This window comes from Heptranchias perlo, chromosome 30 (assembly GCF_035084215.1).
Source record: "Heptranchias perlo isolate sHepPer1 chromosome 30, sHepPer1.hap1, whole genome shotgun sequence".
Classification (NCBI taxonomy): Eukaryota; Metazoa; Chordata; class Chondrichthyes; order Hexanchiformes; family Hexanchidae; genus Heptranchias; species Heptranchias perlo.
In genome coordinates, this window is record NC_090354.1 from 33,217,197 (window position 1) to 33,235,486 (window position 18,290).

At 50.2% G+C, this 18,290-nt stretch overlaps 1 protein-coding gene across 3 annotated transcripts in view; it reads right to left on the reverse strand.

Moving 5' to 3' along the window:
• The window catches only part of LOC137300197 (microtubule-associated protein tau-like), a 179,190-nt gene that overhangs the window by 60,286 nt on the left and 100,614 nt on the right, over nucleotides 1–18,290 (reverse strand). For all 3 annotated transcript variants that reach the window (XM_067969279.1, XM_067969278.1, XM_067969280.1), the window contains exons 5-8: nucleotides 17,492–18,265; nucleotides 9,540–9,607; nucleotides 9,189–9,365; nucleotides 6,370–6,511 (exon numbers count right to left, since the gene is read on the reverse strand). In XM_067969279.1, the coding sequence (XP_067825380.1) occupies nucleotides 6,370–6,511; nucleotides 9,189–9,365; nucleotides 9,540–9,607; nucleotides 17,492–18,265 (1,161 nt within the window). The remainder of the gene's footprint in view (nucleotides 1–6,369; nucleotides 6,512–9,188; nucleotides 9,366–9,539; nucleotides 9,608–17,491; nucleotides 18,266–18,290) is intronic.

The following is an 18,290-nucleotide window of genomic DNA, read 5'->3' on the forward strand; positions in this document are numbered from 1 at the left end:
CCGACTGCCATGTGATGTGCTGGGTTGGGGGCTCCCACTATGTTATGTCACTACCTTTCCCTACTGATCTCTGCCAGTATTACCAGGCTCCTCCCCCGGGCTGTGTTTAATCCTGCCAATTCCCTCATTGAGTGCACAGGTAGTGCCAACGCAAACCTGATGGGGAGGGGGGAAGGAGGCTTGGGTGAGCAGGCCTGAAGTCTTCTTCTTGGCCGATATGCAGAGAGCAGAACATTTTGCACTAACATTTGAAGGGGTGGAATGCCAAGAGACCTTGGGGGTCCTTCGAGAAACAACCAGGGGAACTGTGCTGCAATGTGAAATACATGCTGCGATTGCCTGGTTACAAAATGGCCACCCTGGCAACGAGAGGAGACACAATGACAGGGACTTATTTTAAAACAATGGAGCAAATGTCATTAAAACATCATTTACAGGTCGCTCACACCAGAATTTCAAGAGTATCAGTAATCTTTAGATTATTTGATGTTTGTCCTTTTCTCTTTTTATTCTCCTCTCCCATCTCATTTGCTGATCTTATTAGCTGACCCTGTGATACTATGTTTTCTCTCTGAGCCCCAGTGGGATTTGAATTAATTACTGCGTCCAGGATAAAGCACTAAGTGTGTCCCTGCTCTGTGCACAGATAATAAACAATCAGGAGCCGCCCCCTGCAGACAGCAAGCTCAGTAACACAAAGGGTCTGTGCCTTCTCACCCCACTCACTCAACGGGGCCAAGAGGTGGGACTGGGCTCTCCCGCAGTCTGCATCAAGCAGTGTGTGACCAGTACTGGCACTCTCTCTATCGCTAGCCCAGGAAACCATGGCAATGTGAAACCATAGTGACACTGAATCCCAGCCTGGAATCCTGTTTGATGCATCAGTCTGAGGGGTGAGGAGAGACTTGAGGTACTGGGATAATTTCCACTGGAGCAGAGAAGCCTCCGAAGAGATTTGATCAAGGTTTTTAAAATGATGAAGGGTTTTGATGGATTGAATAGAGAAAGTTTATTGCCTCTGGTGTGGAGTCAGTCACGAGGAGTCCCCGATTTAAAATGATCACTGAGAGTGTGGAGAGATATTACGAGGAATTTCGCCGGGGGTTAGAGCAGGGAACGCTTTCCCACCGGGATTGGTTGAAGCAGAGACTATCGCATGTTTTAAGGGAAGAGTAAATTATTTTTTTTGAAATAGAGGAAGATACAGAGCAATGAAGAGAGAGCGGGGCAGGGGGATTAGCTTTGGATTACTCCAGTAAAGACATGATAGGCTGAATGGCCTCCTTCTGTGCTGTAAACTAATATGGTTCAAGGGTTCTATGCACGGATACATGGCTGATTACTAGATACGGATATGACTGAAACTGTTACAGTGGCAGGAATGGAAAGGGATTTGGGAATGGTCTTCCGGGGTTTGGGATTAAGCTGGGAGCCTCCCAATGACACAGTGCATAAAAGCACTGAGGGTGCTAAATTGGGTCATGTCGCGCCCACTGTTTCAGCGCGACACGGCCTCACCGACATCCAAGATGGCGTCTTGGCTGCGCACTCACGTTTCTAGTGTGACTTGTGCCAGACGCCATCTTGGTATAGGAGTTAGCGCAGGCGCAGATAACGAACGCTGGAAAGATGTAAAGTGGGGAGAAAATGGCTTCAATCAGTGTACAACGCTGATTAAAGTGATAGACACCATTTTGGGACTTAACGCTCAACTCAACGCACAGTCTTAACCCCGACCATCTGAACATGTCTTAGAGTGCCTGGAGGACCCCCCACCAGTGCTATTTAAAGGGACCATGCAGGATTTACAGGTTAGTGGCTGGATTATTGTTTCTGGCTGCCGAGACATTTGTAACTGTTTTTGAAGGTCTCCTAGACTTCAATACTAGGACGTGGGGACATAGCCTAACATTTAGAGCCAGGACGTGCAGGAGTGAAGTTAGGAAATGCTTCTACACACAAAGGGTGGGAGACGTTTGGAATGCTCTTCGACAGACGGCAGTTGATGCGAGCTCAATTCTGAATTCTAAATCTGAGATTGATAGATTTCTGTGAACCAAGGGTATTAAGGGATATGGGGCTAAGGTGGGTATATGGAGTTAGGTCACAGGTCCACCGTGATCTCATTGAATGGCGGATCAGGCTCGAGGGGCTAAATGCCACTGCCATTTGCTGCCTCTTGATATGCGCCACCTTCTCCTGCAAGAAAGCGGGACGTGTGTCTGGGTGATGTGCCTGTCATGGTTGAATAGCTGCCAGTGTGTGTGGCCTGTGAGTTGTGGGTGGACGGCTTGAAACAGTGGTAATGTGTAAGGGTGAGAGGAAGCATCTGATTGGAAGAGTTGAGTACTGATGGAAAGAGTTTATTGGTATGTGGGTGATGGGGGTGTAGTGTGTGGTGCAGTTGGTAGGAGACGCCACTTGACAGTTGACCTCACTCACCTTGACCACTCGTGTCAAAGCATTGAACTTCTTCCTGCACTGCATCCATGTTCATGATGCTGTGAGCCTGGCAATGACTTCGTCCCCCGCTGCCTCCCACTGCCTTTTGGGTATATGTCTGGAGGGCCTCTTGCTCCCCGCCCCCCTCACTGCGGATATAGGATGTCCCTCCTTCTGTCCACCTCTTGCACCAAGGCCTCTAGTGCATCAGCAGAGAACCTTGGTGCACGCACTCTCACAGGCCTGGTACCAACTCAGATCGGCAGATTGGTGAGGTCTGGTGTGCAGATTGGAGGATGTGGGATTTAGTAGTGCGCAACCTTTATTCAATGTTTTAACATAACTCATCAGTGTGTAAACATAGGGATGGGACCTGCATGTGTGTTTTACGTGTGTGATGTCTGATCTCTGTTCAGACTCCATGCAGACAGTAGACTGTTATTTTCAGCAAATAACAGGTACCAGCTACCTTTAAGAGATTTCTAAGAAACATCCTCCCTTTAAGATATTGACCTCCCCTGTTGGTGGAAAGTGTGAGTTGCATTGATTCCATGTGCAAGGCCTGGAATGGAACACTGATTGCAGGTGAGTCCTCGGGCCGGCCGAAACTTGTGTCCTGCCTGCACAGGGGTCACTGGGCACGGAGTAATAGTGCATCACACTACCCGCGCCCAAAAACGGCCCTTATGCAATTTTTCCCCAAGTGCCTGAGCAGAAGGTCCTGAGCTTTGATCCCCAGATTGTGCACCTGGGCTGCTACAATTGCCTGCAGTGCCCTTGGGCCAGAGCTACTGCTTCTGATCACTGCCGTGAGACTGCTAGGCACATGTGCGGTTATTGTGTGGGAACAGGGCTTGCTGTGATGCCATCCAGTTCCTGGCCCGCAACAGTGCCTGGCCCGCAACAGTGCCCTGCCTGCAGCAGTGCCAGCCCACAGCCAGTGCCCAGACCACAACAGTGCCCGGCCCCCAGCCAGTGCCCGGCCGACTCTTGGCCTATGCAGGAGGAACGGCCACCTGTGAGATGCTGCCTGCCATTTGTGGAACTGATATTGCAGCATCAGTTGGCACTGCCAGGACGGGAGGGTGTTGGCCGGGTGAAGAGCCCACTGTAAACATGGACACAAGACCCTAACGGACTCCCAAAGTTTCGGCTTTTTGTAATGTTCAGAGTGACCCAACAAACTAATGATCAGGAACCTTGTGTGAGCGAATCACCCTGCCTGGGCTGTACAGGCTGGCCAATCAGACCTGAGCACACAGTGTGAAATTAAAATCCTAGCGAGTGACAGATTGAGCCTGTTAACAAATCCAGGGGGAATCTAACATTTAAACAGGGGTGGATTGACCATCTGATCCAATCAAATGTAAGGAATCTTACAACACCAGGTTATAGTCCAACAGTTTTATTTGAAAATCACAAGCTTTCGGAGGCTTTCTCCTTCGTCAGGTGAGTGTCAGATTCCATGGACGGTACCGCATATATAGTCAGAGAACAATGCCTGGTGATTACAGATAATCTTTCCAACTGCCCGTTGTCAAGGCAATCAAAGGAGTCGAATAGTGTTCAGACAGAGAGACATTACATACAGGACTACTGAATATACAAACGGTCAGAACCCAAAGACAGAGAGAGAGAGAGAGAGAGAAACATCCGAAAGGAAGAGAAAGAGAGAGAATGATCAGTTGAATTAAAAACAGATAACTCTTTTTTCGCTGGTGGGATTAGGTGTAGCGTGACATGAACCCAAGATCCCGGTTGAGGCCGTCCTCATGGATGCGGAACTTGGCTATCAATTTCTGCTCGACGATTTTGCGTTGTCCTGTGTCTCGAAGGCCGCCTTGGAGAACGCTTACCCGAAGATCGGTGGCTGAATGTCCCTGACTGCTGAAGTGTTCCCCGACTGGGAGGGAACCCTCCTGTTTGGTGATTGTTGCGCGGTGTCCGTTCATCCGTTGTCGCAGTGTCTGCATGGTCTCGTCAATGTACCATGCTCCGGGGCATCCTTTCCTGCAACGTATGAGGTAGACAACGTTGGCCGAGTCACAGGAGTATGAACCATGCACCTGGTGGGTGGTGTCCTCTCGTGTGATGGTGGTATCTGTGTCGATGATCTGGCATGTCTTGCAGAGGTTACCGTGGCAGGGTTGTGTGGTGTCGTGGACGCTGTTCTCCTGAAAGCTGGGTAATTTGCTGCGAACGATGGTCTGTTTGAGGTTGGGTGGCTGTTTAAAGGCGAGTAGTGGAGGTGTGGGGATGGCCTTAGCGAGGTGTTTGTCGTCATCGATGACATGTTGAAGGCTGCGGAGAACATGGCATCGTTTCTCCGCTCCGGGGATGTACTGGACGACAAAGGGTACTCTGTTGGTTGCGTCCCGTGTTTGTCTTCTGAGGAGGTCTATGCGATTCTTCGCTGTGGCCTGTCGGAACTGTCGATCGACAAGTCATCATGTCATCGATGACGACAAACACCTCGCTATGGCCATCCCCACACCTCCACTACTCGCCTTCAAACAGCCGCCCAACCTCAAACAGACCATCGTTCGCAGCAAATTACCCAGCTTTCAGGAGAACAGCGTCCACGACACCACACAACCCTGCCACGGTAACCTCTGCAAGACATGCCAGATCATCGACACAGATACCACCATCACACGAGAGGACACCACCCACCAGGTACATGGTTCATACTCCTGTGACTCGGCCAACGTTGTCGACCTCATACGTTGCAGGAAAGGATGCCCCGGAGCATGGTACATTGGCGAGACCATGCAGACACTGCGACAACAGATGAACGGACACCGCGCAACAATCGCCAGACAGGAGGGTTCCCTCCCAGTCGGGGAACACTTCAGCAGTCAAGGACATTCAGCCACCGATCTTCAGGTAAGCGTTCTCCAAGGCGGCCTTCGAGACACAGGACAATGCAAAATCGTCGAGCAGAAATTGATAGCCAAGTTCCGCACCCATTAGGATGGCCTCAACTGGGATCTTGGGTTCATGTCACGCTACACGTAACCCCACCAACAAAAAAAGAGTTATCTGTTTTTAATACAACTGATCATTCTCTCTCTTTCTCTTCCTTTCGGATGTTTCTCTCTCTCTCTCTCTCTCTGTCTTTGGGTTCTGACTGTTTGTATATCCAGTAGTCCTGTATGTCATGTCTCTCTGTCTGAACACTATTCGACTCCTTTGATTGCCTTGACAATGGGCAGTTGGAAAGATTATCTGTAATCACCAGGCACTGTTCTCTGACTATATATGCGGTACCGTCCATGGAATCTGACACTCACCTGACGAAGGAGAAAGCCTCCGAAAGCTTGTGATTTTCAAATAAAACTGTTGGACTATAACCTGGTGTTGTAAGATTCCTTACATTTGTCCACCCCAGTCCATCACCGGCATCTCCACATCATGATCCAATCAAGGTTAAGGGGCTGGACAGTTGTGTGGCAGTTCCCAGTCCCAGAGTGTGAAAGGTCAGTGTTTGACCTTCTGTCCCAGAGTGTGAAAGGTCACTGTCTGACGCTCTATCCCAGAATGTGAAAGGTCAGTGTCTGACCCTCTGTCCCAGAGTGTGAAAGGTCAGTGTTTGACCCTCTGTCCCAGAGTGTGAAAGGTCAGTGTCTGACCCTCTGTCCCAGAGTGTGAAAGGTCAGTGTCTGATCCTCGGTCCCAGAGTGTGAAAGGTCAGTGTCTGACCCTCGGTCCCAGAGTGTGAAAGGTCAGTGTCTGACCCTCGGTCCCAGAGTGTGAAAGGTCAGTGTCTGACCCTCGGTCCTGCCAGTTTCCTCCCCCTCCTTTGACCCCTAATGTTCATAATGTTCAGTCCTTGCACGCAACTCATGAACATGCAGGCTAGCTTTCCATTCCTGCCCCCATCCCAGCCCCACCCTCCTGTTCTCCCATTCCTGCCCCCACACTTACCTGTTGCCCTTTTGACATCAGGAGAGCGAGGAGTTCCCTTCTGGGTGGCCATAGGTTTGGGTGGGGTCTTTGAAGCAATGGCTCCTGGCATCCTGAGACCAGATGGTGCCTGCGATCCTGGAGTCTTCCTTGTTTCTGGCACCTGCATGGAATCAGGGGGCTGTTAGTGTGGAGTGAATACCGGGGTCTGACAGACAGCGCAGTGCCAGGCACTCCCGTCTACACATGATCCATTTTGCCTTCTGCATCCTCCCTGGCTCAGGTCTTTCTTGCTGTGAGAATGGGGAGGGCCCAGTTCACAGACAGCTTCCCCTGTCTGGGGATATATTGTGGGTAAGCTAGATGGGCTGAATGGCCTTTTCTCCTTATTACTCACACCACCATCAGCAGTGTTCCGATGCTGTGAGTGTTCCAGTTAGTATACCCTCGTTCTCATAGGTGACCTCTAGAGAAAGGTGGTATAGGGGAAACAGTGCTGGTGCCAGCCCAGTATAGCCCCATCATTGCTGCAGTGCTGGGGGTCCCTCTTTAAACATGACCGTTAACGTGACCCCAAAACCTACCTCTATCCATAATGAGAGCAGAAGTGAGGAGGTACAACCAGGAACTGCCATGGCCAGGATTGAGGCAGCGATTCCCTCCACTATTATCTCTCTAATGCTTCATAAGGGAAAGGATTGAAGAGTTTCATTTTGGTGCAGAGTGACCGTCTCTCAATGGGATGGGGGAGGAGGCAGGGTGACACCATTCTGGAGAATGGAGCTGAGTTCCTGAGTGCACCGATATCCACAATCACCCAGGGAACATGAACAAGCTCAGTCACATCACTGCACTGAGGTACCAGACACACGGACCGAGGCATTGACTGGGGACATGGCACTGCGAGGAGCCTGCTGGAAGTGTGGCATTGGGGAGGGGGTGTGTGAGGGGGGGAGGTATGATGAGGGAAGGTGTGACGTGGAGGTGTGATGGGGAGGTGTGACGGGGAGGTGTGACGGGGAGGTGTGACGGGGAGGTGTGATGGGGAGGTGTGATGGGGAGGTGTGATGGGGAGGTGTGATGGGAACGTGTGATGGGGAGGTGTGATGGGGAGGTTTGACAGGGAACTGTGATGGGGAGGTGTGACGGGGAGGTGCGGTGAAGAGGTGTGACGAGGCGGTGTGACCGGGCTGTTGTGACAGGGACGTGTGACGGGGAAGGTGTGACCGGGAGGTGTAATAGGGAGATGTGACGGGGAGGTGTAATAGGGAGGTGTGACCGGGATGTGTGATGGGGGCAGTGTGATAGGGAGGTGATAGGGAGTTGTGACGGGGAGATGTGACAGGGCAGGTGTGGTAGGGAGGTGTGACGGGGAGGTGTGATGGGGGCTGTGTGATAGGGAGGTGATAAGGAGGTGTGACAGGGAGGTGTAATGGGGAGGTGTGGTAGGGAGGTGTGACGGGGAGGTGTAATGGGGAGGTGTAACGGGGAGGTGTGACGGGGAGGTGTGACGGGGAGGTGTAATGGGGAGGTGTAACGGGGAGGTGTGACGGGGAGGTGTAATGGGGAGGTGTGATGGGGAGGTGTAATGGGGGGGTGTGACGGGGAGGTGTGACGGGGAGATGTAATGGGGAGGTGTGACGGGGAGGTGTGACGGGGAGGTGTGATGGGGAGGTGTAACGGGGAGGTGTGATGGGAAAGATGTGATGGGGAAGTGTAACGGGGAGGTGTAATGGGGAGGTGTGCCGGGGAGGTGTGATGGGGAGGTGTAACGGGGAGGTGTGATGGGGAAGTGTAACGGGGAGGTGTAATGGGGAGATGTGATGGGGAGATGTGATGGGGAGATGTGATGGGGAGGTGTGACAGTGAGGTGTGATAGGGAGGTGATAGGGAGGTGTGACGGGGCAGGTGTGGTAGGGAGGTTTGACGGGGAGGTGTGACGGGGAGGTGTAACGGGGAGGTGTAATGGGGAGATGTGACGGGGCAGGTGTGGTAGGGAGGTTTGACGGGGAGGTGTGACGGGGAGGTGTAACGGGGAGGTGTAATGGGGAGGTGTAACGGGGAGGTGTAATGGGGAGGTGTGCCGGGGAGGTGTGATGGGGAGGTGTAACGGGGAGGTGTAATGGGGAGATGTGATGGGGAGGTGTAATGGGGAGATGTGATGGGGAGGTGTGACAGTGAGGTGTGATAGGGAGGTGATAGGGAGGTGTGACGGGGCAGGTGTGGTAGGGAGGTTTGACGGGGAGGTGTGACGGGGAGGTGTAATGGGGAGGTGTGACGGGGAGGTGTGACGGGGAGGTGTGACGGGGCAGGTGTGGTAGGGAGGTTTGACGGGGAGGTGTGACGGGGAGGTGTAATGGGGAGGTGTAACGGGGAGGTGTGATGGGGAGGTGTGGTAGGGAGGTGTGACGGGGAGGTGTGACGGGGAGGTGTGATGGGGAGGTGTGACGGGGAGGTGTGACGGGGAGGTGTGACAGGGCAGGTGTGGTAGGGAGGTTTGACGGGGAGGTGTGACGGGGAAGATGTGATTCTTTCTCCCATGTCTCAAGCAGTGAACAATCAGTAAAATGTGGATGGGAAACTGAGAAATCAGGATTGAGAAACAATACATGAAAGAGATCTCACCCTGAATATAATGGGGCAGTGACCATCACTGAGTAAGTAGCTGAGTTGGTAACTTGGAGAGTTGAAACGCTTCTATCTACTCCAGAGATTGAACACAAATGAACTGAACATGAAGCGGTTGTGCTGATCTGTTGACATTTGGGTTTGGCTATGAGTTTGTTCAGTTGAGAGTAGAACTCCTCCAGCTAAGGAGGAAGCCTCGATGTGACCCTTACCTTTGCTCTATGCTCTTTAGCTCCTGTACCATCAGGCTGGCTTGTAGTGGATGCAGGTCTTTTGGGGGTGGAGACAAGGTTGGAAGTTTTGTTGCTACGGGCAGCAGCTGTGGTAGGCCTCTTGGGAATGGTAGAGGCCTGAGGCCTAGCTTTTGAGGTTTTAGTAGGTGTGGAGCTCTTGACATGAAAATAAAATTCAAAATGGCAACACAAAATATGAATTGCATAAACCAAATAAAATTATGGTTAAAATAACGTTAAATAGCAAAACAAGAAATGTAAAGTTTGGTGGCGATGTGTTGGTGCCGTGGCCTGAATACTGAGCACCTTGTTTGGTCCTCTCACTCTCACCTTGCTCTTGCTCTCGGGTAAGGCTGCCTGAGATTTCGCATCTTCTTCACCCACAAAGGGCAGCTGGGCTAAAAACAGGGAACAAAGACAAAACGGTTCTCTCCAATTTCAAATGGGACATTAAAAAGGATATGAAATAAGGGGACGTTGTGAGGAAGAGACAGAAAGCAGTGGGAATTCCCAACAAGGGATTCTGCCCATTAACCCCACATCCTGCGCCAGGCCCCAGTGACTGAAAAAAACACTGGTTACTAAAGACTCTGAGTGTTGTGTGACTCACGGTGATCAGAGGGTGAATACAGACCCCACTAAACCAATCGTGAAACATTCGAAAACCGGCGTTTATCACAATGGCAGGCCAGTGCTTTGCGAGCTATTTGTTCCGAGGATTTCAGGATTTCGCATAATCACAAACTGGGGCAGCACATTCTCTAAGGAATCTTAACTTGTTAGGAACAATAAATTAAACCCCTTTTCTGACATGGATCATAATAAACCACGAGGTTAGTTCCTGATCTCTCAGGTGAGTCAAATAGAAGTCAGGCCCGATTGTGAGGGAATGGGAGATAAATCAGGCTGGAATTACCATTGGTATCGTCATTGCTTAACGGCCATTTTTAATTGGGATTAACATTGCACACTCCCAGTCGGGAGAGTAAGCCCCATATACATGAACATGTTGCCTCTGTGTATATTGTAGCCGCTATGTATATTGTAGCCTCTATGTACATTGTATCTCCTGTGCACACTGCCCCTGTGTACACTGCCCCTGTATATATTGTATCCCTGAGTATATTTTAGCCCCTGTGTATATTGTAGCCCCTGTGTGTATTGTAGCCCCTGTGTATATTGTAGCCTGTGTATATTGTAGCCCCTGTGTGTATTGTAGCCTGTGTATATTGTAGCCTGTGTATATTGTAGCCCCTGTGTGTATTGTAGCCCCTGTGTGTATTGTAGCCCCTGTGTATATTGTAGCCTGTGTATATTGTAGGCTGTGTATATTGTAGCCTGTGTATATTGTAGCCCCTGTGTGTATTGTAGCCCCTGTGTATATTGTAGCCCCTGTGTGTATTGTAGCCCCTGTGTATATTGTAGCCCCTGTGTATATTGTAGCCTGTGTGTATTGTAGCCCCTGTGTGTATTGTAGCCCCTGTGTATATTGTAGCCTGTGTATATTGTAGCCCCTGTGTGTATTGTAGCCTGTGTGTATTGTAGCCCCTGTGTATATTGTAGCCCCTGTGTGTATTGTAGACTGTGTATTATGTAGCCCCTGTGTATATTGTAGCCCCTGTGTGTATTGTAGCCTGTGTGTATTGTAGCCCCTGTGTATATTGTAGCCCCTGTGTATATTGTAGCCTGTGTGTATTGTAGCCCCTGTGTATATTGGAGCCCCTGTGTGTATTGTAGCCCCTGTGTGTATTGTAGCCCCTGTGTATATTGTAGCCTGTGTATATTGTAGCCTGCGTATATTGTAGCCCCTGTGTGTATTGTAGCCCCTGTGTATATTGTAGCCCCTGTGTGTATTGTAGCCCCTGTGTATATTGTAGCCCCTGTGTGTATTGTGGCCTGTGTATATTGTAGCCCCTGTGTGCATTGTAGCCTGTGTGTATTGTAGCCCCTGTGTATATTGTAGCCCCTGTGTGTATTGTAGCCCCTGTGTATATTGTAGCCCCTGTGTGTATTGTAGCCTGTGAATATTGTAGCCCCTGTGTGTATTGTAGCCTGTGTATATTGTAGCCTGTGTATATTGTAGCCCCTGTGTATATTGTAGCCCCTGTGTGTATTGTAGCCTGTGTATATTGTAGCCCCTGTGTGTATTGTAGCCCCTGTGTATATTGTAGCCTGTGTATATTGTAGCCCCTGTGTGTATTGTAGCCCCTGTGTGTATTGTAGCCTGTGTATATTGTAGCCCGTGTGTATATTGTAGCCCCTGTGTATATTGTAGCCCCTGTGTGTATTGTAGCCCCTGTGTATATTGTAGCCCCTGTGTATATTGTAGCCCCTGTGTATATTGTAGCCTGTGTATATTGTAGCCCCTGTGTGTATTGTAGCCTGTGTATATTGTAGCCCCTGTGTGTATTGTAGCCCCTGTGTGTATTGTAGCCCCTGTGTATATTGTAGCCCCTGTGTGTATTGTAGCCCCTGTGTATATTGTAGCCCCTGTGTGTATTGTAGCCCCTGTGTGTATTGTAGCCCCTGTGTATATTGTAGCCTGTGTATATTGTAGCCTGTGTATATTGTAGCCTGTGTATATTGTAGCCCCTGTGTGTATTGTAGCCCCTGTGTATATTGTAGCCCCTGTGTATATTGTAGCCCCTGTGTGTATTGTAGCCCCTGTGTATATTGTAGCCCCTGTGTATATTGTAGCCTGTGTATATTGTAGCCCCTGTGTGTATTGTAGCCCCTGTGTATATTGTAGCCCCTGTGTATATTGTAGCCCCTGTGTGTATTGTAGCCTGTGTGTATTGTAGCCCCTGTGTGTATTGTAGCCTGTGTATATTGTAGCCCCATTGTATATTGTAGCCCCTGTGTGTATTGTAGCCTGTGTGTGTATTGTAGCCCCTGTGTATATTGTAGCCCCTGTGTATATTGTAGCCTGTGTGTATTGTAGCCCCTGTGTATATTGTAGCCCCTGTGTGTATTGTAGCCTGTGTATATTGTAGCCCCTGTGTGTATTGTAGCCCCTGTGTGTATTGTAGCCCCTGTGTATATTGTAGCCTGTGTGTATTGTAGCCCCTGTGTATATTGTAGCCCCTGTGTGTATTGTAGCCTGTGTATATTGTAGCCCCTGTGTGTATTGTAGCCTGTGTGTATTGTAGCCCCTGTATATATTGTAGCCCCTGTGTGTATTGTAGCCTGTGTGTATTGTAGCTCCTGTGTATATTGTAGCCCCTGTGTGTATTGTAGCCCCTGTGTGTATTGTAGCCCCTGTGTATATTGTAGCCTGTGTATATTGTAGCCCCTGTGTGTATTGTAGCCCCTGTGTATATTGTAGCCCCTGTGTATATTGTAGCCCCTGTGTGTATTGTAGCCCCTGTGTATATTGTAGCCCCTGTGTATATTGTAGCCTGTGTATATTGTAGCCCCTGTGTGTATTGTAGCCCCTGTGTATATTGTAGCCCCTGTGTATATTGTAGCCTGTGTATATTGTAGCCCCTGTGTATATTGTAGCCCCTGTGTGTATTGTAGCCTGTGTGTATTGTAGCCCCTGTGTGTATTGTAGCCTGTGTATATTGTAGCCCCATTGTATATTGTAGCCCCTGTGTGTATTGTAGCCTGTGTGTATTGTAGCCCCTGTGTATATTGTAGCCCCTGTGTATATTGTAGCCTGTGTGTATTGTAGCCCCTGTGTATATTGTAGCCCCTGTGTGTATTGTAGCCTGTGTATATTGTAGCCCCTGTGTGTATTGTAGCCTGTGTGTATTGTAGCCCCTGTATATATTGTAGCCCCAGTGTGTATTGTAGCCTGTGTGTATTGTAGCTCCTGTGTATATTGTAGCCCCTGTGTGTATTGTAGCCCCTGTGTGTATTGTAGCCCCTGTGTATATTGTAGCCTGTGTATATTGTAGCCCCTGTGTATATTGTAGCCCCTGTGTGCATTGTAGCCTGTGTGTATTGTAGCCCCTGTGTGTATTGTAGCCTGTGTGTATTGTAGCCTGTGTATATTGTAGCCTGTGTATATTGTAGCCCCTGTGTATATTGTAGCCCCTGTGTATATTGTAGCCCCTGTGTGTATTGTAGCCTGTGTATATTGTAGCCCCTGTGTATATTGTAGCCCCTGTGTATATTGTAGCCCCTGTGTATATTGTAGCCCCTGTGTATATTGTAGCCCCTGTGTGTATTGTAGCCTGTGTATATTGTAGCCCCTGTGTATATTGTAGCCCCTGTGTATATTGTAGCCCCTGTGTGTATTGTAGCCTGTGTATATTGTAGCCCCTGTGTGTATTGTAGCCTGTGTATATTGTAGCCCCTGTGTGTATTGTAGCCTGTGTGTATTGTAGCCCCTGTGTATATTGTAGCCCCTGTGTGTATTGTAGCCCCTGTGTGTATTGTAGCCCCTGTGTATATTGTAGCCCCTGTGTGTATTGTAGCCCCTGTGTATATTGTAGCCCCTGTGTGTATTGTAGCCCCTGTGTATACTGTAGCCCCTGTGTATATTGTAGCCCCTGTGTATATTGTAGCCCCTGTGTGTATTGTAGCCCCTGTGTATATTGTAGCCCCTGTGTGTATTGTAGCCCCTGTGTATATTGTAGCCTGTGTGTATTGTAGCCCCTGTGTATATTGTAGCCCCTGTGTGTATTGTAGCCCCTGTGTATATTGTAGCCCCTGTGTATATTGTAGCCCCTGTGTGTATTGTAGCCCCTGTGTGTATTGTAGCCCCTGTGCATATAATGTAGTCCCGTGTACATTGTAGCCCCTGTGTATATTGTAGCCCTTGTGTATATTGTAGCCTTCACTACATGGACTGCAGCGGTTCATGAAGGCGGCTCACCACCACCTTCTCAAGAGCAATTAGGGATGGGCAATAAATGCCGGCCTCGCCAGCGATGCCCACATCCCATGAACGAATAAAAAAAAAGCCTGTGTATGTTGTAGCCTGTGTATATTGTAGCCTGAGTATATTGCAGCCTGTGTATATTATAGCCTGTGTATATTGTAGCCTGTGTATATTGTAGATTGTAGCCTGAGTATATTGTAGCCTGTGTATATTGTAGCCTGAGTATATTGTAGCCTGTGTATATGGTAGATTGTAGTCTGTGTATATTGTAGCCTGAGTATATTGTAGCCTGTGTATATTGTAGCCTGTGTATATTGTATCCTGTGTATAGCCTGAGTATATTGTAGCCTCTGAATATAGTAGCCTGTGTATATTGTAGTCTGTGTATATTGTAGCCTGAGTATATTGTAGCCTGTGTATATTGTAGTCTGTGTATATTGTAGTCTGTGTATATTGTAGCCTGAGTATATTGTAGCCTGTGTATATTGTAGTCTGTGTATATTGTAGCCTGTGTATATTTCAGCCTGTGTATATTGCAGCCTGTGTATATTGCAGCCTGTGTATATTGTAACCTGTGTATACTGTAGTCTGTGTATAGCCTGTGTATATTGTAGCCTGTGTATATTGCAGCCTGTGTATATTGTAGCCTGTGTATATTGTAGCCTGTGTATATTGTAGCCTGTGTATATTGTAGTCTGTGTATAGCCTGTGTATATTGTAGCCTGTGTATATTGCAGCCTGTGTATATTGTAGTCTGTGTATAGCCTGTGTACATTGTAGCCTGTGTATATTGTAGTCTGTGTATAGCCTGTGTATATTGTAGCCTGTGTATATTGCAGCCTGTGTATATTGTAGCCTGTGTATATTGTAGTCTGTGTATAGCCTGTGTATATTGCAGCCTGTGTATATTGTAGCCTGTGTATATTGTAGCCTGTGTATATTGCAGCCTGTGTATATTGTAGCCTGTGTATATTGTAGCCTGTGTATATTGTAGATTGATAGCCATGGCCTACTATGGAGAAGAATGATAATGTCGCACCATTCACATGATGAGTGAGAGTGGTGATCTAAGGTAGCACTCCCTCAGACTTCACTGTGACAGAGAGGAATGGGCACGGGTTTGTAAGACCTCAGCACTGCTGTTGGTTCAGTGCAGCATTAAATCGGAATGATTCTCAGTGTGCCATGCAGTCGGAAGGGGTTTGTGGGTATAAGGCATGCGGGTGTTGGGAAGAATCACAGGGTTACAGAGAGTGATAGAAACAGTGGTGGTTTGGGGTGAATGTGCTTCGAGCACAGTTTCTGACACTGAGGTAAGGAGAATCGAGGTGCTGTACTCATACCCAGACTTGGCAGTCAGTCCCAGTGCACCACGTGCCCACAGCGAGGGGTCGGTGAACAACACAATGAACCACTTTCTGGCCCCGTTGCGTTTTTTCGATATGATGAGAACACAGGTTCAGCAGCACCTTACCCCATAGGCTGGTTGGTTAAGGTGAGTTAAATTGTGCTCTGATAGGTCGGTCTGTGTGTCTGCAGTCACTTTCCATGGTGATGAGTGACTCCTCCCCACGATTAACTCACTGACTGTCCAGCTGTTCTTTATTCTGGGCTGGAGCTCGAGGCTGGGGTTTTTTGAGTGAGTTGCCCAGAATTTCTACAACGTAAACCAGATAGCAATGGTCTGTTTTAAACAAAAGGCCATTTCTTCCACTTCTGTGTCTCCCTCTTAGGATTTCATCTAACTCTTACCATCAGCTAACAGCAGAACACAAGCCTTGACACATCTCCGCCTCACACCCCGCCCCAGTCTCCCCTACACCACCCCGATACCCCCCCAGTCTCCCCTACACCACCCCGATACCCCCCCAGTCTCCCCTACACCACCCCGATACCCTCCCCAGTCTCCCCTACACCACCCCGATACCCCCCCAGTCTCCCCTACACCACCCCGATACCCCCCCAGTCTCCCCTACACCACCCCGATACCCCCCCAGTCTCCCCTACACCACCCCGATACCCCCCCAGTCTCCCCTACACTGCCCCGATACCCCCCCAGTCTCCCCTACACCACCCCGATACCCTCCCCAGTCTCCCCTACACCACCCCGATACCCCCCCAGTCTCCCCTACACCACCCCGATACCCCCCCAGTCTCCCCTACACCACCCCGATACCCCCCCAGTCTCCCCTACACCGCCCCGATACCCTCCCCAGTCTCCCCTACACCACCCCGATACCCCCCCAGTCTCCCCTACACCACCCCGATACCCCCCCAGTCTCCCCTACACCACCCCGATACCCCCCCAGTCTCCCCTACACCACCCCGATACCCTCCCCAGTCTCCCCTACACCACCCCGATACCCCCCCAGTCTCCCCTACACCACCCCGATACCCCCCCAGTCTCCCCTACACCACCCCGATACCCCCCCAGTCTCCCCTACACTGCCCCGATACCCCCCCAGTCTCCCCTACACCACCCCGATACCCCCCCAGTCTCCCCTACACCACCCCGATACCCCCCCCAGTCTCCCCTACACTGCCCCGATACCCCCCCAGTCTCCCCTACACTGCCCCGAAACCCCCTCCCCAGTCTCCCCTACACTGCCCCGAAACCCCCTCCCCAGTCTCCCCTACACTGCCCCTATACCCCCCCTCCCCAGTCTCCCCTACACTGCCCCTATCCCCCCGCCCCAGTCTCCCCTACACTGCCCCGATACTCCCCCTACCCCTATTCCCCCCTTGCCCCTGTTTACCCCCCCTGCCTGTACCTTATTGCCCTGACCCTAACCGCACCCCCTCCCTGGGGAAGGTGATGATCTGATTTCTTTCTGCAGTGACCAGTCCCTTTCTGGAAGTTGCTTTGAGTCACAGCGTCTCACACTCGGCGATGTTCTACAGTCTCTGAGCCCAAGGTTCATCGAGCTGATTTTTCCTGAATCATTGTCTGGAAATGGCGGAGAGTGCCCTGAACCTCAGCCTCCGCTACATTCCTGCGTCTGACACTAACACCTACACTCTCGACAATCCACTCTCCGTTCTTTCTGCTGTCAAACTTTTATATCCTTTCTGGGTGACTGGAGTAATTGCAGTTCTTTGCAAAAACGCAACAGATTAAAAGCTGCTGCTGTAAAATATAACCCAAAGTACGAGAGGTGTTTTTGCATGATGGCTGTCATGGTGGGAAAGAGGCACAGAACAAACAGGTGGAGGGCACAGGACGTGACAGTCACACATGCAATAAGTCATGCAGCAGAAGATCTGTGGAAAGAAGCACTCGGAGTTTGAAGCCAAGTGTGAGAGTGCGAGGCAGCAGTTCTGGTTTGGGGAGCTTCAGGCAGCCAGAAGAGGGAGCAAGAGGCAGAGGGACATGTCGAGTTTGCTTGAGAGAGAGAGAGAGGGAGAGAGCGAGAGAGAGAGGGTGCTGGTGGGACAGAGAGAGAGAGGGACAAACCTTTTGCTGCTGACACAGGCCGATCTTCTTTACTCTCACTTCTCTGGATTCCGGGTGACTGTGGCTGGACAGGTCTCTCTGCTCCGTCCCAAGCCACTGGCAGGGGCTGGTGGACTTCAGCCTCTTCCACCAGAGTTGCTGCTTCATGCTCCTCAGCTGCAGGCTGGTCTTCCTCACCCAACTCTCTGAATCCAGCATCTCCGAGACCCTCCATACACTCACTGTCTTCAGTTGGCTTTGGGAGTGCAGTCGGTTTCATGTCAGACTCAGCCTCCTGAATGCTCTCTCCAGTCAGTGCTTCCTGCACCAGGCTCCCTTCTGTCGATTCTCCCACATCATCTCCAGCAACCAGGTCCAAGGCTTCCATGGCCTGGGGGGGAGGACCTCCCATTTCCTGCTCCACGTTCTCAGTCAGCTCCAGGTCCTTGGTCTGTTCTGAGGCCGGTGGAACTACATGACCTGTTTCCAGGGGTCCTTGTTCCACACTGACCTGTCTCTCTTCAAATCCAAACCATGGTGCTTTCAGCCCAGACATATCAGCAGCTACTTCTAACGCCTGGGGACTGTCCAAAGTGGCCAGCGCCACCTCGCTGACTGAAGGGGTCACAGTCACGACCTCCTCAGTCCGCACAGTGCTCAGGGGTACCAGCGGTTCCTGAAGAATTGGACTGGTTTGCTCTTTCGGGCCGATCTCGGCCCCCATCCTCTCGATGAAACTCTGTTGCCAGTAGCTCTGCTGAACTCCAACAAAGGACAGGCCTCGCTCCTCTTCTTCTGTTGTTGGGGAAGCAAAGGCCGC